Source organism: Macadamia integrifolia, chromosome 4 (assembly GCF_013358625.1).
Source record: "Macadamia integrifolia cultivar HAES 741 chromosome 4, SCU_Mint_v3, whole genome shotgun sequence".
NCBI classification, from domain to species: domain Eukaryota; kingdom Viridiplantae; phylum Streptophyta; class Magnoliopsida; order Proteales; family Proteaceae; genus Macadamia; species Macadamia integrifolia.
The window spans coordinates 14,122,562-14,150,222 of record NC_056560.1 but is presented as its reverse complement, the minus strand read 5'-3'; the positions used below and the strand labels follow the sequence as shown (position 1 = coordinate 14,150,222).

Here is a 27,661-nt window from a genome sequence, read left to right as displayed (position 1 = left end):
CCCTCTCTTTATATGTTTCCCACATTATTAGTGTGGAAAGGGTTTTCCATGTCACACCAATGGGGCATGTTGATCGTTTTCATTAATAGGGATTCACATGGTTAAGGAGAAGACAGTGTTAGATGGTGAGGGTAACAGTCCTCACACTGATGGATCCGGCTCTTCTCTTGAGCATTGATTGCCCAGGTCAGCTCATAGCTACTTAGGTGATCGACAATGTATTCAAGCATTGATTGAACGGTTGTCGATGTGGCGCTTCTGTTCTTGTCAGTAGAAGCACACTCGTTGTATTAGCTCCTAAACATGTGTCGATCGCCCAGGTAGCTATGGGAAAAACTTGGGCAATCAGTGTTTAGGAGAGGATCACAATCCCACACTGATAGCATGAGAATCTTTTTCTCCTACATATACAGGGAAAAACTTTCATGGAAATAGCCTCTTCTGCGAAGCAGGGGGTAGGGCTATATACATTTGCCCCTCCTAAACCCTACAGTAGCAGGAGCTTCATGCACTGGGTTGCTCTTAGGGAAAAAATTCTTATGCGATGTGTGTTGTATATCCTCTCATATGAGTTTTTTTTTTCTAACCATGTGGGCCCATATTAATCTCCTGGTGTGACATAAGGGATTCCACCTATGCTGTAAGACATGGGGAACCCTTTCTCATATATATTATAGACACAAATCAAACTGAGATTTAATATTCATAGAAAACAAAAACCCAAATCCTAAGGCCCATACCCATTAGTTCCTTGCAGCCTTACCCATTTACATCTACAAGAATTGATAGAAATTTGAAACTCACGAGCTTGCTTCCTTTAATCATTCACCCAGAAGATAAATGGATTTTAACCTTTATCCTATGGGGTACTCTTAAGGCTTAACCCTTATCCCACGTAGTAAAGACCCTTCAAACCCCTTCCACCTGGCTGCAAGCAAAGAGAAGAGAAGAGAAATCAATTTTGATAAGAAAAAATGAAAGTTTTTTTAATCATGACTAGGTTTTTATAGCCCTATCCCTCTTTTTTTTTCTTTCTTTCCTGCATACTCTTTTATGTGGTTTCTGCCATTAAACTTTTGTCTTTGCAATGAGGCTCTGCCTCACGCCATCAATTGTCCTGCTACTCCTGTGTGACAGTGTGATAGAGGACCCCAATTGAATTAAGTTGGTTAAGTTTCAGCTTAAGTGCACTAGGTTTCTTATGAAAAGAAGTTTTAACCTTGGTTTTTGGCCCATTTAAAATATGATCAAAAAATTATCTCAATGAAAGTAATATTTTTTTTTTCATTACTATACTTGAAAAGCATGCAAAACAATGACAGATTTTAAGAGTGACATAATTGAAAATCAATTTCAAATTATTTTAAGAGAAAATGTTTTATGAGCCTAAGGTTTACAGATTCGGCTCTTGTCGAGCTACTGCTCCCTCCAATTAGACACAAGTACTCATCCCAACACATGAGAGTACACAACCCCAAGTGTGTTTGTGTCTAATTGAAAACTGATCAAAGCGTCGGTTGAAGAAAATCACTATGGAAAGGTGTAAAGCACTTCCTTGCATTAGAGAAAATGTAACGTTCTGGGATTAAGCTTGAGCTTATATTGGGAGGGTGTGGTCACATTTCAGAAAAAAAAAATTCAAGTGACAGACAACTCGCAACAGTAACCTTTACCCAAAAAAATATCTCACAACAGTAACTCAACACGAGACCAACCTAACTTCCGACTTCATTTTTATGCCTTTACTGACTCAAAAGTAAACCTGAAAATCCATCCAACTCGAGCGGATTTCTCGTGATTGGGCTCCGGAAGGTTAGTTCATATAAAATAAGTTGAATTTCACCAGATTTATATATCACGTTCATGGTACCTACTATATGGTTTTGGCTCCTAATGTTTTAAAACTATTAGTATAATGCTTAAGGACTCGAAACAACATTACCGGTGCAATAGCTGTCCTGAATTGACTCCAGTGTGGGCGCACGCGCACGCGCTACAACAACCCAATATGGACTAGCTGTAATCTTCTCGGGACACCACAGAACGGCATCACACACTTCACGTGAAAACTGTTGATAAGAAAATGAGTGAAGAGAGTTAATTGATAGTTACATTATCACTTCGAGCCAAGTCTGCCAAAGAATTGAGAGTGACGTATACCAACCAGATCACTTTGTGCTTTCCTTTGTAGAGAGTTCGTAGTCGGTCTCTGTTTCCTGGAAGTTGCTTCAATGCATGTTTTCCTGAGTCCGATCAAGATTTAAAAAAAATAAAAATGAGTACCACGTAGCGAGTATGGTCGTGTCAAATATCCTTTCACATTTCCTTTCATGCATAGCATGGGGGCTCGTGACGTCCTCTCTCATACTCTTATTCTTTCGAAATGGAGCTTGAGAACAATTGCAAGTGATCCAATAGCAATCATTCTTTGTTGTACTGCATTGATTCTATGAAGGTCTAGATGGTTGGGAGCATCAGGTCGTGCATATCCTCATCGCACCAGTGCAATGCAAAAAAGAATTTTTATACGTGATTCAATATCTATATTACTGGTGTCAAATACTTTTTTCACATTCTCTCTCATTAACACGTGCAACCTTTTATATGTAATACATTTTTTTTTAATAAATAAATAAATATATTAAATCCTAAAGAAAAAAAGATAATTACAAGACAAAAATGACAATCAAGAAAAGGACAACAACCCAAGTATTATTCAAACAATGAAATTTAGAACAACCAAGAAGAGGAACGTGAGCAAACTGCATTAGGTTACGTTATCCAATCGACTTATGGAAAAAAATAATCACGTTGACACTTTATCCCATGTTCTTTTCATTCATTTGATATGAAAGATTCTATTCTACACGAGTAGCACGGCGAAATCCTCCTTCTCCCAACCCAAACAAAATAATAATATAGTACATGAATCATTTATTTATTTATTAACACGAAACTCAATTCTCATCAAATGTGGTGAGGTGCTAGTCGCTACCACAGAAAAAGAAAAATCAAAACGGCAGGTCACGACGAGAGCAGCAGACAGATGTTACTGAGCATCACTTAGCTTTTAATTATTGGTCTCTCTCATACTCTCCAAACGATACTCCTTTACACTCGTATAACCACAAGTACCAAATTCTTATCTCTCTTGGATTCCTTAGAACCTTTTTCATTGCTCAATTACTTTCCTTCTTTTCTCTAAGGGCCACCAAACTGCCCCTCCCACCCCAGTGACCCCACATCCTCCTTTTTTTTTTTTTAATAATTTCTCAGGTGATGGGTTGGCCACTCACATAATCACAATCCCTTTCTCAGTTTTACTTTTCAATTTTCATTATTATGTTGTTTGCATTACCACACCTTATCACACAAACGAAATGCTGACCTCACTTTATGTGACCTCATGAGGCCCTCACAGTCCACTCATATATTGGAAAATAATTTATCATTTTTTAAAAATTTCCTTATTTAGCTAAAAGAGTTTTAATTTTGATACCAAGATCCCATGAGACTTGTTTGGATAGGTCACTGATTGAATTATATGATTTTTTTTTTAATCTCTATCCAAGTTGTCCCTAAATAAAAAAAGGCAAGCCGGACAGAGTAGATATCATGTAGTGGTTAGGTGTCAATTTTGGGGCCTTAATTCACATCTGGGCCATTTTTTTATTTTACATTATTTAGATAGTTGGCATTGATTGGAAAAAAGTAGTGGAGAATTACTTTTTGTTAGAATATATGTAACCTGCTTCATGCACCGTCTCATCAGTTCTTTTCTTTTTTTAATTTTTGTTGAGATAAATTAAAACTGGCTAGCATCAAGGTTTTAGATTATAATCTGGATTAGTTAGAATCAGCTGCTATTCTAACCCTAATTTTTGGAAGGGGATTGACAGAGCTGATTGGATTTGGAATTGGTTTATTCAACTGATCCAACCAGTTGGATTTGTAACATCCAGATGATGATTTCAGAAAATCACAAGATAAATATGAGTTACTCATTTTTTGAAGGCAAGGGTTTGTTGCCAATCTACATTAAGGATGTAAATTTGAAATCAAAACCGTTTATCAAATTAAACCATCGAAACCATGAAAACGTTTGATAAATGATTCAGTTTTGATTTCAAAATTGAAACCGTGGTTGAATTTTGGTTTTAAAATTAAAACATTGATAAACCTTTAAACTAATTAACATATACTTAGTAAGGTCAAGTCATTCAATGTTAAGTTTACGTACATCTCAATAAAAAAATAAAAAAAAAAGTAAGTTTTTTCACCCAAAAAAATAAATAAAAATCAAACAACTATTAAAAAACAACATATAACAATAAATGATTCAATTCGATGTTAAAACTTACATCCATTTCATTCAAAATTTATAGATAAAAAATTGTTTATATAAAAATTAAAAAACATAATAAAACCATTTACAAATGATTTTGATTTTAATATATGAAATCATTGATTAAATGATTCGATTTTAATTTTATCTAAAAAAATCTTATACTGAATAAATTCGAACCATTTATATCAAAACTAAACCAATTAACATCCTTCTACCATATATTACAACGCAAGTACCAACGCACACACAAGGACATCTAAGGGGGAGAGACAAACTGATCGTGCCCCATGTGAGATGTGTAGGGGGACGCTGCTGCCGGACACTGTTCTTTGATTTGTGACTATTGAGAATATTGAGAATTTTGTTTTCAGATTTTCATGTGGTTATCCAGTTGTCAATATAGAAAAATCTTGACCAGTATCTTATTATGTCTTTACCCAACAAAAAAAAGAAAAAGCAAAAAGAAAGACCATTATCTTATTACGTTGACATTTGTACACTCCATCATTTTAGGGCTTGAGAATGGAGTGACTGTTTACACAGTTGGCCAAGATTCGATATAGAATTTCTTGGCTGTGATATCAGTTGAACCATAGAATCATCCAAGATCAAATATCCATCACATCCATGCAGCCTCTCCAAAAAACCTGCTCCTTTGTTTATTCATGAAAAATAAAAGAAAGAGAAACATTCTCACCGATCCATTGACTATGTCATTATTATTATTATTATTATTATTATTATTATTATTATTATTATTATTAGTAGGGTAAAATTATGTCCTTGTCATGTGATTTTATGGTCTATTGTTTTTTTTTGTTTGGATTAGGAATTTTATGGTCTATTGTAAATACAGTTATTACTATCATCTTAATATTTGTCCCATACCAGTTAGTTGCAATTAAAAATTTGTAGATTTCCATTTATCTATTAAAGGAAGGATTTGATATACTAAAAAATTATCATATCAATAGATGATCGTCACATGGCACAAGAGAATAAACGCAAACTGTCCAAGACATTGTCAAAGGAAGAAAAATCACGTCAAATCGTAAAATTTCCAAAATCCCCACAATTTATTCATGACACACTCATACTCAACTCCAATATTTCATAAATGTGAGAATGAGGTTAATCCACTTAGGGAGGACTCCCCACGCCAAAGTAAGGAGACTAGTAAAAAATAACCATGATACAACCTTTTCGTCACTTGGGAGAACGAATAACGTACCATCTAAAGGAACCTTACACCATAAATAGAGGAATACCCCTAAGATACGATTCACTTCACTAATTCATACTCTACTACTCTCTCCTCACCCCTCTTCATTACTATTGCAAGAAATAATAACTTAAGCGTTGAAAAATCTCCCTGGAGTATGCTCCAGTTCTCTATTGACTTGATCTATATGTGCAAGACAACAATATCCATTGATCACTTTTTTGACGCAACAGAATCCAATTTCTCTCTACCTACATTGAAGATTGAATCTCTTCACCCGTTCCATTTGACCCTCTTATTGGATTGTAAAAAAGTATTTTAAACCATGAACATTGGGGGATGAGAATTGATTGATGAACCCAAAAGTTTAATTATAACGTGACATTATCATTGGTCACTCTAGTTAAAGGAAAACTCAAGCCCATTATTATTATTTTGGTAAGAACTTAAGCGGATCTTAAAACTAAGAAATAGTGGATTAAGATAGGATATCAAGTATCATAATCGTTAACATCAGGAAAAAAAAAAGTACGATAGTCACTAATCTTGGTCCAAAGGAAATTGGATTCTGTTGCTCAATAATTATTTTACTAGGTTGGCCTTGTACACGAACTTAAAGTAGACAGGTTGTGTAGGGAAGCTCTTTCAATGGTCGCAAAGGAAACATTGCCGTATATATAAAATTGCAAAAAAAGTTTATTATGTACGTTGTATTCAAGTTGAAGACGTGCGTATTCTTTCTTCACCCTATACTTTCCTCCTTACTTCCAATTTATTTATTTATTTTTATAGAATTCGGTCAAGGACCCTGGGCTACTAATGCGACAGCCGCACGAGGTGGTCAAGGTGGGTCCCAAGTACGGCTGGGGGAATATAGGATGTAAGATTGGGAAGTGAGAAAGACCGGAGAGTCGACCAAGATTACCACCATTTTTTTTTTTTTTTTTTTGAATAAGAGCACATCACCAACTCAGAGATCACTCGTCTCCCTGTATAAAATTAGAGGATATGGAAGGTCATGGTCATGGTCATGGTCATGGGCATGGATGTGTATGGCATGACCATGACCATGGCCATGGTCTCCTGGTTGTGATCGCGGAATCAAGCTCGCGAGCCAATCATCAACCCTTCCCCACACATCAGGAACCCTGACTATCTTGATTTTCCTCCCCAATCTGAACCTGGAATCATTCCTAATCAAGCGGTCCTGGTATCACTCCGAGTCAAGTGGTCCTTATGCGTACCATCGTGAAAAGACCCAAAATCCTCGTTTACCAAACGAAAAGCGAGGCGCACTTTTGTAAAGTCGGTTAAAGCTTTTCGGGATTTCAAAATTTTAAGCGCATATTCATGCCGTTGGGGTGTGAACTCCGAAAGGCTGAAGCTTTCCACGTCCGTCTCTGATACTGATATCCATAAAAGGCAAATTCTCTCTTTGCATATTCTAGAATTTCAAATTTGTCTCTAATAAAATATTATTATATTATTTATAATAATAAAAAAAAACCTATAAATCAGAAAATGGACTAACATCCAAATCTCAACTATTTTATCAAATCGTTGGCTCAGTGCTTCACTCGAGTGTTAAAGTGACGCATCTCTCTCTCTCTCTCGTCAGTCACACTCAAACGAAATTTATATATATCGTATATGCAGGCGAAATTTGGTAACCAAGCACAATGGAAACAGCCGGTGCGTTTAATCATCTTTCTGATTACGATTTCCGCCGACTCAGATTCATTCTTGATTTTTCTTTATCTTTTCCGTTCATGTTTTTTGTCGGTTAAGATTTATCAAGACTCTTAACAGAAAAGAAGAATTCTCAGTGGTCGTTAATGGCGGCGACCTTTTGATTTCGTTTCTTTTCTTTTTCTGTTTATAATTTTTTTAATTATCGTGTTTCTTTGACTCGAAAAGAGGAGTTCTTTAAAAGGACTGGTTTGATTCAGAATCTTTAGTGTCTTAAAACGTAGAAAAAAAAAATAAAAATCAATAAACAAGCAGAAGAGGTTTGCAGATAGAACATAGAAGGAGAGGAAAACAGAAAGAGATGGCGGATTCGGAGGGAAATGTTGGTACGAAGATAAAGATTGGTGTCTGCGTCATGGAAAAGAAGGTGAAATGCGGGCCGGAGGTTCTTTTCCTTTTTCCCAAACCTAGATATATGTGCTTTTCTCCATCGCTTCCTCTTCCTGTTTGCCTTCGACATGGCAGCAGGGAAGGTACTCTGTTTTCTTTTGTTACAGAAAATTTTGTTCGTTTTAACTTGATTCATTTTATTATATCAGGTATTCTCCGCTCCCATGGGACAGATCCTTGAGAGACTACAGTCATTTGGTGAATTTGAGGTATCCAATCGGTTGTGGAATTCAATGCGGAGGGATTTTTTTTTTTCCTTTTTGCTGATAGTCTTCCTCTGCTTTCAATTCTTTCTGGATGCTGATCTCTTTCCCTGCACGTTGCAGATCATATTTTTTGGAGACAAGGTTATTCTTGAGGATCCAGTTGAGAGGTAAGCTTTCATAGTTTGAGCAAATATGTGCATTATTTGCCGCATATCTTTTGAAGTAAGAGACGATGGATGTAATACCGGACAAGCTTTTTAACGATTTCAAATAGATGATTATGATGTCTGCCACTTAAAATCCCGGAATTTTATTCCCTGCTTGATGATTCCAACCGAGTAACATGATGGACATCATATAGGCAGAAGATCAAAAAGTTAACTTCAGTTGATTCTGCTACTGAAGTTGTAAATAACCAAATTCTAGGTGAAAGATAATTATTGAACCTGACTGAGATCTTGGCATTGATCAAATTCAGAGGCCTGAACTTCCTGATTCAGTCAATGAATTGAGGTCTGCCAGTTGCGTTACAAAGCTTGGTGAATTGTGCGCGGAGAAAACATTATGAAATTTAGGTATAACTTCTGATCACTGTTTTTCCTTTTTTTTTTGTTGGCGGGGAGTTTTGGAGAGGAGAGAGGTTTGCTTAAAAATGAATATGGAGAACTATGATCAAGGCTCCAACATGGTGCACATTTGTGGGGAATCTTTTTTATTTTTAGGGTGGATTAGTTGTCATTTTAGGTTTGGCAAGAGCTATTGGCTAAGTTCCATTTATGAAATTGTATGTTTTTTCCATTGTGAACTTGGTTGATAGTTCTGACTATAAATGTGTGCAGTTGAGATTGCATACAGATTTTTATGGTGTTGTTTTGGGTGCATATTGGATGTGATTTTGATTTCAGCATATTTATTATTTGTATTCAAGAAGGAAGATTTGTTTCTGTAGGAGTGATTTTTTTGTCAGTGGGATGTTTTACAGTTGCAAGTGGGTGCATCCATACAAATGTTAAACAAATTTTGGGAAAATGGTTTCTGTTGGGGAGTGTGGCCATGAAATGCAAAATGACGCCCCTGTTGAACTTCCTTTGCCCAGGGGCTAAGATCCCTCACAGGGAACACTTCCCTATAATTTTCTGTAGTTTTTCTTCTCTCTCTTACGGTGACTACCCAACCTGGACAGTGCAACCTTCCTTTTTTCTCTCTTATAATTTCTTATTATTTTGCACATATTTCTTACCAATATATTTTTCCATTGAGTGTTGATTTCCTGTTCAAGCCTTACATTGTTCCTTTTATGCTATTATGTATGCATCTCTATCAAACTGTTTGCATGAAGTCCGTTTATAAAAGCTTATGATTTATTGTCACATATGATCCTTTTCTGTTAATAAGTGATACTTTTAGTTAGATTATTACATCTTTTCTCTCTGGCATCATTATGTCAAGGTAATTGCAACTTTGTTATTCATCAGATGGTAATTAATGAATGGCCAGATTGTTCACTGACTACTGCCTGTTTCAGCTGGCCGATTTGTGATTGCTTGATTGCCTTCTACTCCACCGGTTATCCCCTTGAAAAGGCAGAAGCTTATGCCACTTTACGAAAGTGAGTTCTGTTGCGTATGTGTGTGTGTGTGTGTGTGTGTGTGTGTTTTTCTTTTGCACTAGTTATATTTGTTCAGATAATTTATGCTTTTTTATCACACTTTGGATGACATAGTGAGAAAAGATATGAGTAGCCAATGCTTGACTACTAACGTGACTTAAATAGAGTTGAAGTGACACTCCAAGGAATAGGCTCACTGTTGTTTCTTGGGGTCTCCCTCTTTTCGTTATCTCCCCCCTTGATGTCCCCTTGCTTTTCGGTAGTTGGCTAGTCCTTTATTCCTTTTGTATTGTGAGTGGTTTTTATTCCTTTGAGGGATCTAGCCTTTGGGCTCCTCTTCTCCCCCCTTGTATATCCTTCTCTTGCTTGGTAATGATTTTATTTATTCATCACAGAGAGAGAGAGAGAGAGAGAGAGAGAGAGAGAGAGAGAGAGAGAGAGAGAGAGAGAGAGAGAGAGAGAGAGAGAGAGAGAGAGAGAGAGAGAGAGAGAGTTGAATGGAGAACAGAATTGATGTAGCCGACACCATTTTCTTTGGGAAAAAGCTTGTAGAATTGGGTTACTGCTTTTCTTAATTCATAATTCCCTTACTTTTTTTTTGTAAGATTCGTGTGGTATCCTTGTAGGTACATTATTTACTTCTTTATAGTTGTAATGACTCCTGCAAGCTGTAATTTTCAGTTATACACTTAAATGCCTTGTTAGTATAATTCAACGCCTTCAAATAATTATTCTATATCTTCCTTCCTCCCCTGAGATCTTTCCATATGGGACCAATTAAACAATAGTGTTGCTACTTTCTACAAGATATTATATTTTTTTCAGTGCAGTTCCATATACTGGTGGCAGACACTGAGACGCTTTCGGTATAGCTATTATGCATCTTGTAAAGGGAGGTATTGATGTTTGGTGCTACTTTGCACTGCACTGCATAATATTTTCTGTTGATGCTTTTAGGCCCTTTCTGGTTAATGAGTTGGAACCACAGCATCTTCTTCATGACCGAAGGAAGGTATACGAGGTACATGTTTAACCTTTTAGCTTATTGCCCTTATGGGCTGCGCTTCATTTTGTATCGTATTGTATCTTCTTCCTGTAGTAATATTTTCTATTACATGACATAGGAATATTTAAAACCTAGGAATGTGTTTAACCTTTTAGATTATTACCCTTATCGGCTGCACTTTGATTTGTATCATATTGCATCTTCTTCCTGTGGACAGATTTTCTGTTACATGACATAGGAATATTTAAAACCTTGGTTGCATCAACTAGAACCAGAAGTCAAAGGAACAAACTGCAATAGGAGAACTGTGGCAATAACATTCAGTAAACCAACTATCAATTTCATCCCCTTAGCTTTCACCCATTTCCTTTATTCAGGATTCACTGCTTCTGTAAGAAGGAACATGTGTTAACTCTCTATATGTACTTATAATGGTCTATGTTTAGGATGCACTCTTCTATTACTGTGCTGCAGCTTACTTTTATCCACTTCAATTGAAATGGCTCTTGCCTCATGAGTAAAAGTAGGTACATAGTGTCTGCGTTGTTGAAGGTTTGACAAGTTGCATATTATGTAGCTGTTGGATTGCTAACTCGCTATGGCCTGGAAGGCTCTTTAGCCTCCATAGCTTACATCAATATCAACAGATTCATTTAGATCATCCACTTTTTGTTGGATCACCTGATCCTGGCAGTCCAAATACTATTTGGTCTGTTGTGTGGGAGCCACTACCTAACTGATTTGGATTTGGTTTAGGAAAAGAAACAGAAATGGTTAATTATGTTAATGGATATTTAACCCTTGATTGTTGGGAGTCCTTATCAAAACAGAACCTCAAAGGTTTAAAAGCTACCTTAGAATGACTAGTAGTTTGAAAATTTGAACCTTTTATTCGGAAACTAAGTGTAGATTTCATAATATCTAGTTGTTTTATTTACCTAAAAGAAAAGATAATTTTGAATTAGCTTCCCATTAACAACAAAATCACATACCAACTATGCACTGGCATCATTGAGTTGACCATTTTTATGGAATACTCAAGCCAGGTTGGCTTGGCCCAGGGCTCTTTTCAGTTTTTTGTCTCTGGGTCATGGAGTCTGGGTAAGTGTTAAGAGTTAATAAGGGTACTTAGGTACATGCCCATTATGTTGTAATGTGTTTTTACATTTTTTACATTTACTTTTTTTATTTTTACCTCATTAATTTCCTCTCATTAATGGTTAAGTGAATCAATATAGGGAGGAGGGAGAGTCGATCCTCTCCCAACAAGTTCCACCGACACCTTCTCCTCTTCCTTAGTTCCTTGCAACTATTAAATTCCAACTGTAAGGTCTAAAACCTTTTGAAGGTTCTCAATTCCTAGCGAGGCGCTTAATCCAGAAGAACTTCAGTTCTCTGTGTCAGATTTGCAAAACCTAGGTGCATCGTAAATATATTCATACTCTGTTTACAATCTTTACTATGAATAAATAAAATGTAATCATGTTAAACTAGATCTTGCCATATGATATCCTGCAACTCCTTATGTGAACTTTTAAGCAAATTAATGTTGGAAATTAATAGACCAGGTTAAGAAGGTGTTTTAAGCAATCCAGGATTCTCAGTCTTGTATCACAATATAGGGTTTTTGGTATTCAGGATGCAAATTGCATTTGGATACACCATGTGTTGGTTTAGTATTCAGGATCGAAATTGCATATGGATCACTGTTAGTGGTTTGTAGAACAGTTAGTGAAAGAGAGATTTGACATTTTGGGGGGGGGGGGGGAGGTGGATAAGTCCAAATTGCACTGTCCCTGGATTCAGTTGTGTTACTTGTTAGTGGCTTCATCCTTCTCAAATGCAGTCTTCCAAAGGCTAATATTGGAGGAGGTTTCCCTGTGCATGTTCACCCAAGAACCATTACAAGTGGTGGCAGAGGTGTACATTAAGTATACTTAAGTGGTTTAGGCACACCTTGACATATTCCATTCCAACATTCTCAATCTAGTAGTCCAGGTTGAGTTATTAACCTCAATCACAATCCAGGCCATTTTGCAATCGTTGATTCTCAATCATGAATTGGATACCAAACAAGTCCTACTGGATCTTGATCATGGATGCCGTACCAAATGCCCATTAATTTAATTTGTTTTAGCAAGTAGCAACCATCTGTTTTCAGGGTAATCATGTAACATTTTCCTTAAAAGATAGTAGACTTTATTATGTATTTTATGATGTGGCATATTTATTTGATTGATTTCTTCTATCATTGTAACAATTCAATATTTGAAGACTAACACACATTTTTTTGGAATCAAGTGTCTTGAAATGTTTGGAATTCCTGTTCCAAGATATGCTCTAGTAAATAGGGAATACCCTTACCAAGAGCTGAATTATTTTATTGAGCAAGAAGATTATGTTGAGGTTCATGGTGAGCGCTTCTGGAAGCCATTTGTGGAGAAACCTATTGATGGTGAGTTCTTTGCCTTTATTGTTCACTCTTTGTGTGGAGAAAGGTGTCAACTTTCTTATGATGAACTTTATTTCTCTGGAGTCGGACATTCTTGCGTTAGTGAAAACCAAACCATGGTGGATTTTTTTGGTGAATACAACTTTGTTCCTAATTGTTCAAATTCAAATGATCATATATTCTACTGTTTTTTATTGGCATTCATTTGGTCTATTTACCCTTTCAATATGCATATGCAATAATGGCTCACCAGCTGTGCTGTTGTGAAGGGGATGATCACCGTATAATGATATACTATCCCAGTTCAGCAGGCGGGGGTATGAAGGAGTTATTTCGAAAGGTGAATCATTTTCTTTACAATATGATTGCTTTCTGCATTAAAATGGTCATATGTTGTGTCTTAATACTTGCCTTAGAATTGTTGAATAATTCAGGTTACATCCTAAAATAGTTTGAAACATTTAAAGAATAAGCTAGGCTACATAATAAGGGACTTTGAAATATTTTTAACTTTGGAGGATCTAAACAATATAATTTCTGACCCCATTGAGGACACCGATTAATGGATGGTTTATTTGAAGCTTTAGTAAACTTGGGTCATATGGTAATGCAGAACATTGATTTCCCATTAGATATCATTTTTACGTTTTGGGTCCTTTTGGGCATTTTTTTAGACCCATTTCCATTTTGGCATTATGGCCATGCTGATCTCTTCAATTATTTTTTAATGCATTCATAGGAAATGTTCATGATTCAGTTTATTGTGGAGCTCTGTTGCTGGATTAAGAAACCTTTCTTTCTTTATTTGTAATTTGTGATTGCAGGTTGGTAACCGATCAAGTGAATTTCATCAAGAGGTTCGACGAGTAAGACGTGAAGGCTCTTATATATATGAGGAGTTCATGCCAACTGGAGGAACAGATGTCAAGGTTGTCTAATATATGCATTTGTTTCTTTTGGTGAATGGACTTCTTAGCCTACTGATATTGCAAATAACAAATATATGGGGAAATACACATTTCTTTTGATCCAAACCCTTAATTAATGTAGAAAGTCACAGGTATATCAGAGAGGGGACAGGAAAAGGGCCTTGGGGGGTGGTGAACAGCCGGAAGCTCGAGCCTTGGTCTCCTGGGATCCTGCAACAACTTGCAGGGATACTAGCTACCGCCTTCGAGACGCAGATATCTCTTTACTTTTATATTCTTTTTCTCAACTATAGTTATGAAAATTTCTTTTTTGTTGCTGATGGAATGGGAGTTGGGGAAGCTTTCATTGTGGAACCTCAACCCAAGAGCTGTATTGGAAAAAATGCATATGCTTATGCTTATGTTTATTCCGACAGAGATGTAGGCTGGGTAATTCGAGACAACTTCAATTTCTAGGCCCAGGCTCCAATAAGTTCCACCTCAGCCTATTGGTGGCCTATACAGCGTGATGTGATGCTTCTTCTTAAAGGATTTTTGGATATGCATCTTGAAGGGGCTGTATTTATTGGAAAAAATGGCATTACGTGCATATTCAATTTAGGGAAATGCTTATTTGATTTTCAGCATCTATTTCATTATGTTGCTTTCAAACTTGAAATTATAGAAAATTTTGTTGTAGCTATTCTAGTGGTCAGAATGCTGTTTCATCTGGAATTCCTGGTGAGTTAGAGGCCAGCTTCTATTGTTTTGGGGAGTGAAGATGCATGCTTGGCCCATCATGAGGAGTCACAAGTCAGGTTGTCTTTGATGTCGGAGAAGGAACTGCTGTGCATATGGGCTGAAAGTTCAGAAGTTTCATGAGATGCCTCTCTTCGCAAGTGGACATTCACATTTAATAGGTGTTCTATTTTCTTAAGTTTCAATGGCTTCTGGCAGGGGAATATGTCATCCCTAATTTGACATTATTGGGTGGCCTCGATTCACTATTTATGAAGTAGATCATCCAATGGTTAAGACCTTAAGAGAGTTTCCTCCTAAGTAGTCTTTTTGTAGGAAAATATAGCTGGTATGCCCTTTGCTTATCTATGGAGGTTGCATTCCCTTCTATTATGTTCTTATGAAGGTGGTTCAAATATGCTATTTTTACACAGCTTAGAGATTGTATGGAACTGCAGTGACTCCACCTTATGCTGTTGTTGCTGCTAGCTGAAACTGTTTATATGGGGTTTGGAATCTGTTTTTAGGTGCAACTATATGTCTCTACCATTCCCAAGTCAAAACTTTATGGTCTGTGGCCCTGTGCTGCATGAATTTTTGTTGATTGCATCTCCCCAAGGGGCCTTGTTGTTGAGCTTGCTAATTTGTAGTAGGTAGCTACTGTAAATGGTTTAAGTTAACTTAGTTAACAACTGTTTGGGAAGGTATCACTTTTGCCGTCTCTGTAGTCTCTTCATGCAGTATCCTCATGGTAGTCATATGCCATATGGTATGCTATTTTACCCATCCAATAGCTCAACAGAAGACCAGTCTAAGGAATTTTGTAGAGTTTAATGAACATCTAGCCATGTAGAGGTACATAGACGTTGATTGGGATTATTTCCTTTAGATACGAATATACAATGTCTACCACCGCTAATTGTACCTTTGTTGGAGGAAGCCTCATTAATGAAACAACGAGAGGAAACATGCTGTAGCAATCAGTTGTAGGAGTAGAATACTGTGTCATGGCATGATGTTTGTGAGTTAATTTGATTGAATTGGCTTCTTAGAATTATTTAGTTCTAAAGTTGAGGACACACTAGATTTAATTTGTGATGATCAAGCAGTCATTCATATTGCAGGGAGGTTTTCATTATAGGTTGATGAAGTAGTTGATGAGGAAGTGTGTACCCTTAAGTTGGTTGTTCTTTACTTCTTGTGATTTCTATACTCCATCTGAAGGGAAGCTTTAAAGATGTTATATGTTATATTTGTGTTATCTTTTTCTTGCGTAGTACTACTAAGTGATGAGGGAGGAGATATGCAGCATGTTGTCCTTGTGATGCATTCACTTTCATCATGTGACTACTTCTAGGGTAATGGTTGTAGAAATTGAGTGTTTGTGTTCCTTTAAAAGTTTGTTAAGGTTGACCATCTCATTTTGAGGAAGAAACTATAAAAAATGCATGCAGTAGCTGGTTAATATCAAATTTTTTTTTTCGAGTTTTCTGTATTTTAGGTTTACTCTCTCTCTCTCTCTCTCTCTATTGCATATCAAGTTCCTGCTTGTTCTTATGATTAATATTTTACTTTCTTCTTGAGAGCATAGATATGTACCATTTATTCTGCTGTCTCCCAAAAATTGAGTCCCGATCAACTAAATGTTGACAATCCCACTAGAATGCTTAGTCTATATTCAAGCGAAACTTCTTATACTGATTTAAGGGAAATTTTGTATCTTACGATTTCTTAATTTTTTTTCTTCTCCCATTGTTGGTCTCCATGTTTAAACTTTTCTGTCAGAGGTATCATGTTTGATGCTGGTTATGTTCTTACTACATATTTCACTGTGAATCCTTTTTTTCCCCCTTTGGTCAAGTAGATACTGGTTATGCACCCCATATTGAATCCTTCAGATATGTTCCTGAAAATTTGTGGTTAGAACCATGAAATACTTTTCTTATTTTTATCCATTTTGGTATTTTTATATTCTGCATTATGCAACTATTCCTTCATTTCTGATTTAAAAAGTGTATGAGAGCTTAGATAGACTTCTTGTGATACCATTACAGGTGTATACAGTTGGTCCAGAGTATGCACATGCTGAGGCCAGGAAGTCTCCTGTTGTTGATGGTGTAGTCTTGAGGAATCTTGATGGAAAAGAAGTAAGTAACATGAGTACATCTTATCTTACATGCCAAACTGAGTGTACTTTTTGCATTTTCAGTTTTTAGTCTATTTGGATTCAGTATCACACTTTGTTGTTTATGGTTCATGGTATTGAACACTGGATTTGTTTTCAATGCTTACAATATCTCTTTATGTGCTTACCATCTGAGGAAATGAAAATAATGGAGCTAATTCCCACTGGAATTGTGTTTATTGGTATCTACAATGACTTATACCCAGACTTTACTGCTATGAGTGAATCAAATCCACTTCTTTGTTGTGGAAATATATGGACTTCTAATCTGATTATAATTTTTTTATTCAATTAGTAAGACTGCATACATTTGCCCCTCCCAGAGTCCTGCAGTAGCGGGAGCCTGATGCACTGTTTTTTAGCGATTGTATTTATCCAGTTCAACATTCCACTGAGGTTTCTAGACACAAATACCAATATGGACATGAAACAGTAGTTAGGGAATCCAAGTCTTAATTTCTAAAGGCTTTTGGACTTGGTACATGTATGAGTTTCCCCTCCCAGAGTCCTCCAGTAGCTGGAGCCTTGTGTATTGGGTTGCTCTTTTTTTTCAGTGATTGTATTTATCCAGTTCAACATTCCATCTGAGGTTTCTAGACACAAATACCAATATGGACATGTAACAGTAGTCAGGGAATCCAAGTCTTAATTTCTAAAGGCTTTTGGACATGGGACATGTATGAGTTTCCCATCTGATAATATTAATCACTTGGTCTTACATTTCATCCTTCTCTTGGATGTGGTTTGGGAATTTGTGGGGCTTTGGAGCTTGGGCTTTATGTGCTGTTTTGAGAGTTTCCTTTATTTGGTAAGAACGAGCATTGGCTGTGTTGTTGGGGAATTCTTATACAGGTTTGGATGGGCGGTGTTTTTGGTCCTATTTTTACCCTTTGGCTTCTCTTTAAACCTTCCTTGGTTTTTACCCTGACTTTACTGCTGAGTGAATCAAATCCACTTCTTTGTTGTGGAAAAGGCATTGACTTCTAATTTGATTATACTTTTTTTATTCAATTAGTAAGGCTGTGTGTACCTTTGCCCCTCCCAGAGTCCTGCAGTAGCGGCAGCCTCGTGCACTGGGTTGCTCTTTTTTTTCATGGTTGTACTTATCTAGTTCAACATTCCATCTGAGGCTTCTAGACACAAATACCAATATGGACATGACACAGTAGTCAGGGAATCTAAATCTTAATTTCTAAAGGCTTTTGGACATGGTACATGTATGAGTTTCCCATCTGATATATTAATCACTTGCTCTTACATTTCATCCTTCTCTTGGATGTGGTTAGGGGTGGGGCTTTGGAGCTTGGGCTTTATGTGCTGTTTTGAGAGTTTCCTGTATTTGGTAGGAACAAGCATTGGCTGTGTTGTTGGGAAATTCTTATACAGGTTTGGATGGGGCTGTGTTTTTGGTCCTATTTTTACCCTTTGGCTTCTCTTTAGATCTTCCTTGGTTTTGGATTTTCTTCTGGGTGCAACACCAGTTTTTTTCCTTCATGTGTTTGCATCTAAAGAAATAATGGAGCTTGTAATTTTACCATTTTCTTTTAAGATTGTGATGGGTTATGTTTCTTAAAAAAAAGGGGGGGGGGTGGCAAAACAAAGTTTGAAATTACAAGTATTTTGAATATAGTATAATTGAAATGAGAAATTTGTATTGTAGAAGTAAATGTCTGGTAATTGGTGACAGTATCAATATCATATTGTGTTGACATAAGTACATTAATGATGTTGGGAGTGTCATGGTAGACATCATGCAATTATACATGCACAAATTGGTTTTCTTAGGACTACATTGAGTCCTTGACTACCTGTTGCGTAAAGCAATTGTATATTGTACTTCCAATCTTTAATATGAGAAACAACTACTCTTGAAATATACCAACATATTAGAACTTTTTCTCTTGTTTCTTGGACCGAAAAGGATAAAACTGGTCCAGTGTTGCAAACCTGTATATGATCTTTTGTAGATTGATGAGGGAGAAGTTTTAAACCATTATAACCAAGGATTAAAGTATCGGTATCGGAGATACGGTAAGATATGCTAAAGATCAAGGATTAAAAGTGTTGAGATTATAGAAGTTGAGAGGCGCTAATCCCAATACTGGGATTAGCTCTAATTCCCAGGGCCGATAGGGGCATTCTTGTCCTATCGGCCCCCAGTTGTGGTCTTTAGGAATTTGGTTATGTTGGGGGGGTACTATTGTAACCCTTTTTTCTTTTTTTGCTATATAGACAGAGAGGACTTGCGATCAGCCCATCCTGGACAGATCGTAGGTTGCTCTCCCTTTTTGAGACTATCTGTGATTTCTCCTTTCTCTCTTCTCTTCTTCTCTTTTTCTGGTTTACTGGTTTGGTTACAGGAGTCTAGGATTGTAACATGGTATCAGAGCTTCTGTAATCAAATCAAGAATTTGGTTCAGAACTCTCTGCTGATCTCTACCTTGCACTATTCCTCTTTGGTGCACAGCCACCTATTGCTGCTGCTACTCTGATTTTTTGGCCTGATTATAGTGATATAAGCACAATCAGGCAACTCTACCATTGCTACATGGATTCAGACTTGGTTTCCTAAGGGGGTGTTTGGTTCGGTAAATCAAATGGTGTATGTATCGGATATGAATGTCAATCTTTTGATAGACATTCTTCTAAATTATGTTTCTTTCTGAAAAATCGTTTGGTTGCCTTAAGGCTAGTACATGTTTCTCACGGGTTGAGATATTGGTTTCCGTAGAGAACTTCTTTCCGCTTTCTCCTTTTATACTAGGTGGTAAAAAGATTGCTCAAATCTGAGTTTAAGTATTGAGGTAAACTCATATTTGGAACACATCCTTTGTAATATGGTCATTCATGGGAAGTAGGGTGCTCACTTATGAGGGTCATCCTAGTGGAACCAAATAACTCCAAAAATTAAGAATTATCATTCTAAAGAATGTCATCCCAAAGATTTACCGAACCAAACACCCCCTAAAGTCGTTGAAGCCGATAACCCTTTTCTGCAGGTTTTAATGGCCACTGCCTCTATTTCTGGTGTTCTTGTGGCTGCTGCCCTATGTGTGAAGCCTCTACTGCTTGATTGTTGAAGTCACTGCTGTTTACTACCTATCTACCTAAACTACTAGACTTTTGAAGCCTCTTTTGGTGCTCCCATCAAAGATCGACTCTACCCTACCAGCAGCCCTTATCGCCTGAATTTTTTTTTTTGTTTCTTGGGGTTCGATTGCGTACTTGGCTGCTGTTTATCAGATCTGGTTGGTGTGTACTCCTTATTTGGTTGTCTCTGCGACTACTTGCTGGTCACTATTCTTTGTTCTCATGGCTGAGAACAAGACTCCTAACCCTACTACTATCCCTACTACTACCTCCTCTGCATCGGACAATGTGAATGTCCAAATTACATCTATCAAGCTTAAGGGAAGTTCGAATTACCTCATTTGGGCTCAGTCGGTGAAGGTTTATCTGATGGCAAAGGATAAGCATGATTACACCACCTCTGATCCTCCTAAAGAATCTAAGATTGGTTATAATCAATGGATGAAAGAGAATGCATTAATCTTAATTTGGTTATGGAACAGTATGGAACCAGATGTCACTGCCAATGTTATGTTTCATTCTACTGCCAAGGGAGTGTGGAATGACTTGAAGGAGACCTACTCTATGGAGAAGAACATGACCCATATCTATGATATCTATAAAAAACTATTTCAGTTTCACCAGTCAGATAAACCGCTTTCAGAATATTACAGTACTTTCAGGGATATGGTTGAAAAACTCAATGTCTTCCAACCCTTGACCACTGACATTGACAAATTGAAGGCTCAACGTAACGAGTTCTTCATCTCCAAATTCTTGGCTGATCTGAACAATGATTTGAAGGCAGTGAAGGGTCACTTACTTGCAGGGGATACTGTGCCTACTCTGAATGATACCTACTGCAGTGAATTACCTCTTCAACAAAACTTGATCAGTCTTCCAAAGACAATTCTGCCTTCTATGCCAACTGTGGACGTGGTCGCGGTTGTGGGGGAGGTCGTGGGTCGGCAGGTCTAGGATCTAGTAGACAACCCTCTGATCGTACAGTTCGCCAGTGTACTTTTTGTGGAAAGCCCAACCATAGTATGGAGACTTGTTGGGCAAAGCATGGAAAACCAGAGTGGGCAACACAGTTAGCTAATCATGTAGTGTTAGATGATGGTACTGACACAATGGCTCCAGTTGACACTAAACCAACACCTTCTTCAGGAGATTTAGCTATCAATCTGCTCGATGACATCAATCAGTTGCTCCGGCGCTTGCACACTCTTGAGCATCCTCTAATACATGTAATGGTGCGTCCACATCCGTTGCTACCCTAGCCCACACAGGTACCTCAGACCTTCTTACTACTACATCTACTCCTTGGATCATTGATTCAGGTGCCTCTGCCCATATAACCGGTAAGTCATCACTTTTTAAGAATTTTTCTACTAGTACCAGTTCCAATTCTGTTATCCTTGCTAATGGTGCTTCCACACCAGTCCTAGGACATGGTACTATTTCACCTACCCCATCCGTTAATTTATCTTCTGTCTTACATGTTCCTCAATTTCCATTGAGTCTTCTCTCTGTAAGTCAATTAACCAGTTCATTAAATTGCTCAGTAACATTCTTTCCTTCTTACTGTGTCTTTCAGGATCTTCACACGAGGAAGACAATTGGTGGAGGGTGTGAAAATGATGGGTTATACTACTTTAACAATGGTTGTCCTTCTTCTGTTGCTGCTACGACTGTTGGAGACGTGACTCCTTTCCAATGGCACTGTCGTTTAGGTCATTTGTCGCTTTCTAGGTTACATCTTTTATTTCCTAGTTTTAAGTCTGTCCCTAGGTTAAAGTGTGAGGCATGTGAGTTGGGTAAACATCATCGTGTGTCTTTCCCATCACTCACTCTGTCTCGTAGTCCGTCCTTATTTTCTTTAGTCCATTATGATGTATAGGATCCTTGCAGAGTCAGTAATAGATTTGGTTTTCGCTATTTTGTGACATTTGTGGATGATCATTCTCGCCTTACATGGCTGTACATGTTAGAGGATAGATATGAATTTTTACATGTGTTTTAAAGATTTTATAATGAAATAAAGACTCAGTTTGACATTCTTATTAAAATTTTTCGTTCTGACAATGCTTTAGAATATGCTCAAACTGATATTTCTGATTTTTGTGATGACCCATGGGATGATACACCAAACTAGTTGTGTCTATACCCCACAGCAAAATGGGGTAGCAGAGCGTAAGAACCGGCATCTTCTTGAAGTTCCTCATGCCATTATGATTCACATGCATGTTCCTAAACATTTTTGGTGTGATGGTGTTTTAACTGCTTGTTGTTTGATTAATCGCATGCCATCCTCTGTCCTATCAGATAAGTCTCCATTCTCTGTTATGTTCCCTAATTTACCGAGTTTTCCTGTTCCACCCGCGTCTTTGAGTGTGTGTGCTTTGGCCATAACTTACATATGCAGGTTGATAAGTTATCCCCTAGGTCTACTAAGTGCATCTTTTTGGGTTACTCTCGTACCCAGAAAAGGGTATAAGTGTTATGACCCCATTACTCACAGGAACTTTGTTATTGCTGATGTGACCTTTTTTAAAGGCACATCATTTTATTCTCCTTAGGTGTCCCAGTCTAGTCCGGAGTGGTCTTCTCCATCTTCTCCACCCATACCCTCTCTTATACCTCTACCTGATGCTCCTAATACCAGTGATTCACCTCCCTTACAGTTTTATCAATGTAGGAAGAAGACTGGACAGCCAGATGGCGAGGTCATTACTCCTGAAGATTCACTCCTTCCACTGCCATCTTTCCCTGGTGAAGCTCCTCTTCCTCCTTTGCCTGATGACTTACCAATTGCATATCGTAAAGGTACACGTTCTTGCACGCAGAAATCCATGGTTGTGTACCCTATTGACAACTTTATGTTATTATCTCATCTTCCCTCTCCCATCCATGGCCTTGCACTATCCCTTTCCACAAACCCTATTCCCCGTACATATAATGATGCCCTACGTATCCCTAGATGGAAGGCTGCCATGGATGTAAAAATGGATGTTCTCGTGAGTCGTGGTACCTGGAGCCTGGTAGATTTACCTCCTGGTAAGGATCTGGTGAAGTGTTGTTGGGTGTGCACTGTTAAGTATCATTCTAATGGCTTTGTTGAGCGGTTAAAGGCCCGTCTGGTTGCTAAAGGGTATACTTAGACTTATGGTGTTTATTACTTTGAGACATTCTCGCCGGTTGCCAGACTGAATTTTGTTTGCCTTCTTATTTCTCTTGTTGTCAACCTTGATTGACCGTTGTTTCAGTTGGACATCAAGAGTGCATTTTTGTATGGTGATCTACAGGAGGTGTATAAGGAGTAACCTCCCGGTTATGTTGCTTAGGGGGAGAGTACAAGTCGTGTGTGTCGCTTGTACAAGGCTATTTATGGACTTAAATAGTCCCCTCGAGCATGGTTTGACAAGTTCAGTGCCACCATTGTAACGTGTGATTTTTCTTAGTGCTATTATGACCATTCTGTCTTTGTTCGTCATAGAGGTGACAAGCTGGTGGTCTTGGTAGTATATGTTGATGACATTATTCTTACTGGTAATGATGATGCAGGTATTTCTGAAGTAAAGGCTCATCTCCAACGCCATTTTCAGACCAAGAATCTTGGTCATCTCCATTATTTTCTCTGGATTGAGGTGATCCGCTACAAGAAAGGGATCAGTCTGTCTCAAAGAAAGTATGTTGTGGATCTTTTATCTGATACTAGGATGGTTACGTCCAAACCCATTGATATTCCGATGGATCCTCACCAAAAGTTTGGTGTTGATGATGGTGAACCTTTTCAGGATTGCATCAGTACAGGAGTTTGATTGACAAGCTGATTTACCTCATTGTGACTTGTCTTGATATTTCTTATGCTGTTGGAGTTCTTAGTCAGTTCATGCAGTCTCCTCAGAAAGCCCATTGGGATGCTGCTGTCCGTATTCTTCGCTATCTAAAAGGTGCCCCTGAAAAAGGGTTGATTTATCATCCTAATCGGCATATGGAACTAGTTGGCTACTCTGATACTGATTGGGCTGGCTCTACTAGTGATCAGAGATCTACTACTGGATATTGTACCTTTGTTGGAGGCAATCTTATTACTTAGCGTAGCAAGAAACAGACTACTATTCCCTGGTCTAGTGCAGAAGCAGAATACAAAGCTATGGTTCATACCACTGCAGAGTTGATGTGGCTACGATCATTACTCTTGGAGTTGGGATTTCCAATGACCAAGCTGATAAAGATGTATTGTGACAACCAAGCTGCAGTGTATATTACTAGTAATCCGATTTTCCACTAGAGGACCAAACACATAGAAGTGAACTGCCATTTTGTTCGTGATGCTGTTCTAAAGAAGCTGATTGAGACTCCGTTTGTTCCTTCAACAGATCAGTTAGCTGACATGTTTACTAAGTCCTTGTTTGCTCATAGTTTTCGCAGTGGTTGTGCCAAGTTGAGCATGGGAGATGTGTATGCTCCAGCTTGAGGGGTAGTGTTGAGATTATAGAAGTCGAGAGACGCTAATCCCGATACTGGGATTAATTGTAATTCCCAGGGCGATAGGGGCATTCTTGTCCTATTGGCCCCAGTTATGGTCTTTAGGGATATGGTTATGTTGGGGATTACTATTGTAACCTTCTTTTTTTCTATTTTTGCTATATATACATACAGAGGACCTGCGATCAGCCCATTCTGGACAGATCGCAGGTTGCTTTCCCTTTATGAGACTATCTGTGATTTCTCCTTTCTCCTTTCTCTCTTCTTTCTCTCTCTCTTCTCTTCTTTTTTTCTGCTTTACTGGTTTAGTTACAGGAATCTGGGATTGTTACAAAAAGTAATGGTATTAGTCGCCGTATCGGTCGACTAAATTTAAGATACGTATCGGAGGGTATCATATCGGTACCGAAGATTATAGTTATTAAATTCGGATTCGGGAATTATTCGGATTAATTCGTTTCACTAATTCAACGATTCGGTCAAATATCGGTAAAAAAAGTGGAGATAATAAAATTGGAGTTTGGATTCGGATTCGGGAATTATTATTGTACAAAAATAAAAGGCAAACAAAAAATTCAGATGTTATTTTTAATATTTGTAATATTTGTTTCATATTATCTATCAATTATTATATGTACATAACATACAAATGATATAAAAATTAAAATTTTAAATTTTAAAGATAAAAATATTATATTTAACTCTTTTTTTTTTTTNTACTATTTCACCTACCCCATCCGTTAATTTTATCTTCTGTCTTACATGTTCCTCAATTTCCATTGAGTCTTCTCTCTGTAAGTCAATTAACCAGTTCATTAAATTGCTCAGTAACATTCTTTCCTTCTTACTTTGTCTTTCAGGATCTTCACACGAGGAAGACAATTGGTGGAGGGTAGGGGTGTCAATTCCTAAACCGAACCGGTAAAACCAGCTGGACCGAACCGATAACAACCTGGACCAAACCGAACCGAAGCCTTATTGGTTCGGTTCGGTTTCGAGTATTGCAACCCCAAAGCCAAACCGAACCGCACCGAAAACCGGATGAACCCGAAACCAAACCGAAACCGGCTCAAAACCCGGACCGAAACCAAACCGGTAAGAAACCGAAACACTCCAAAATTCATTAAAAAAATCAAAATTTGCATAGTTTTGTATACATTTGTATGGAAAGTCGAATCCAAACTAGACCAAAAACCAAAACCAACCCGGTTACAAATCGATTTAAGAAATCAAAGTTCAACAGTTCATCATTTGGTTGTTTCCTAATGGCTCCATACTGGTTTAAAAAACCGATCCAAACCGAAATGAACCTAATAAATCCAAACCGGTACCAACCCGAACCCAAACAGCACCGAAGCCGACACCGGACCGAAACCGATAAATCCTTAATGGGTCGATTTCGGTCACTTCCAAAGTCACACCGAAACCGGTGGAACCGGACCGAAACCGCACCAACCCGGACCGTTGACACCCCTAGTGGAGGGCGTGAAAATGATGGGTTATACTACTTTAACAATGGTTGTCCTTCTTCTGTTGCTGCTACGACTGTTGGAGATGTGACTCCTTTCCAATGGCACTGTCGTTTAGGTCATTTGTCGCTTTCTAGGTTACAACTTTTATTTCCTAGTTTTAAGTCTGTCCCTAGGTTAAAGTGTGAGGCATGTGAGTTGGGTAAACATCATCGTGTGTCTTTCCCATCTCTCACTCTGTCTCGTAGTCCATCCTTATTTTCTTTAGTCCATTATGATGTATGGGATCCTTGCAGAGTCAGTAATAGATTTGGTTTTCGCTATTTTGTGACATTTGTGGATGATCATTCTCGCCTTACATGGCTGTACATGTTAGAGGATAGATCTGAATTTTTACATGTGTTTTAAAGATTTTATAATGAAATAAAGACTCAGTTTGACATTCTTATTAAAATTTTTCGTTCTGAAAATGCTTTAGAATATGCTCAAACTGATATTTCTGATTTTTGTGATGACCCATGGGATGATATACCAAACTAGTTGTGTCTATACCCCACAACAAAATGGGGTAGTAGAGCGCAAGAACCGGCATCTTCTTGAAGTTCCTCATGGCCTTATGATTCACATGCATGTTCCTAAACATTTTTTGTGTGATGGTGTTTTAACTGCTTGTTGTTTGATTAATCGCATGCCATCCTCTGTCCTATTAGATAAGGCTCCATTCTCTATTATGTTCCCTAATTTACCGAGTTTTCCTGTTCCACCTGCGTCTTTGAGTGTGTGTGCTTTGTCCATAACTTACATATGCAGGTTGATAAGTTATCCCCTAGGTCTACTAAGTGCATCTTTTTGGGTTACTCTCGTACCCAGAAAAGGGTATAAGTGTTATGACCCCATTACTCACAGGAACTTTGTTATTGCTGATGTGATCTTTTTTAAAGGCACATTATTTTATTCTCCTTAGGTGTCCCAGTCTAGTCCGGAGTGGTCTTCTCCATCTCCTCCACCCATACCCTCTCTTATACCTCTACCTGATGCTCCTAATACCAGTGATTCACCTCCCTTACAGTTTTATCAGTGTAGGAAGAAGACTGGACAGCCAGATGGCGAGGTTATTACTCCTGAAGATTCACTCCTTCCACTGCCATCTTCCCCTGGTGAAGCTCCTCTTCCTCCTCTGCCTGATGACTTACCAATTGTATATCGTAAAGGTACACGTTCTTGCACGCAGAAATCCATGGTTGTGTACCCTATTGACAACTTTATGTTATTATCTCATCTTCCCTCTCCCATCCATGGCCTTGCACTATCCTTTTCCACAAACCCTATTCCCCGTACATATAATGATGCCCTACGTATCCCTGGATGGAAGGCTGCCATGGATGTAAAAATGGATGTTCTCGTGAGTCGTAGTACCTGGAGCCTGGTAGATTTACCTCCTGGTAAGGATCTGGTGAAGTGTCGTTGGGTGTGCACTGTTAAGTATCATTCTAATGGCTCTGTTGAGCGGTTAAAGGCCCGTCTGGTTGCTAAAGGGTATACTTAGACTTATGGTGTTTATTACTTTGAGACATTCTCGCCGGTTGCCAGACTGAATTTTGTTTGCCTTCTTATTTCTCTTGCTGTCAACCTTGATTAGCCGTTGTTTCAGTTGGACATCAAGAGTGCATTTTTGTATGGTGATCTACAGGAGGTGTATAAGGAGTAACCTCCCGGTTATGTTGCTTAGGGGGAGAGTACAAGTCGTGTGTGTCGCTTGCACAAGGCTATTTATGGACTTAAATAGTCCCCTCGAGCATGGTTTGACAAGTTCAGT

At 37.9% G+C, this 27,661-nt stretch overlaps 1 protein-coding gene and 1 long non-coding RNA gene across 10 annotated transcripts in view; both read left to right on the top strand.

Annotated features, from left to right (window-relative positions):
- Window positions 1–7,107: 7,107 nt before the first annotated feature.
- The window catches only part of LOC122076521 (inositol hexakisphosphate and diphosphoinositol-pentakisphosphate kinase VIP2-like), an 82,222-nt gene continuing 61,668 nt past the window's right edge, over window positions 7,108–27,661 (top strand). For 2 of the 9 annotated variants that reach the window (XM_042641845.1, XM_042641855.1), the window contains exons 1-10: window positions 7,109–7,262; window positions 7,588–7,704; window positions 7,859–7,918; window positions 8,036–8,082; window positions 9,441–9,524; window positions 10,482–10,545; window positions 12,832–12,985; window positions 13,252–13,322; window positions 13,807–13,911; window positions 16,683–16,775. In XM_042641845.1, coding sequence (XP_042497779.1) covers window positions 7,221–7,262; window positions 7,588–7,704; window positions 7,859–7,918; window positions 8,036–8,082; window positions 9,441–9,524; window positions 10,482–10,545; window positions 12,832–12,985; window positions 13,252–13,322; window positions 13,807–13,911; window positions 16,683–16,775 — 837 coding nt within the window. In that variant the 5' untranslated portion in view covers window positions 7,109–7,220. Of the gene's footprint in view, window positions 7,705–7,858; window positions 7,919–8,035; window positions 8,083–8,341; window positions 8,491–9,440; window positions 9,525–10,354; window positions 10,546–12,831; window positions 12,986–13,251; window positions 13,323–13,806; window positions 13,912–16,682; window positions 16,776–27,661 lie in introns of those variants that run through there. The other 7 variants (XM_042641850.1, XM_042641853.1, XM_042641846.1 and 4 more) reach the window with 7 other exon arrangements.
- LOC122076523 lies at window positions 23,016–24,609 on the top strand. The gene is made up of 2 exons (XR_006139502.1): window positions 23,016–23,573; window positions 23,683–24,609. It is a non-coding gene; the product is annotated as an uncharacterized LOC122076523 (long non-coding RNA).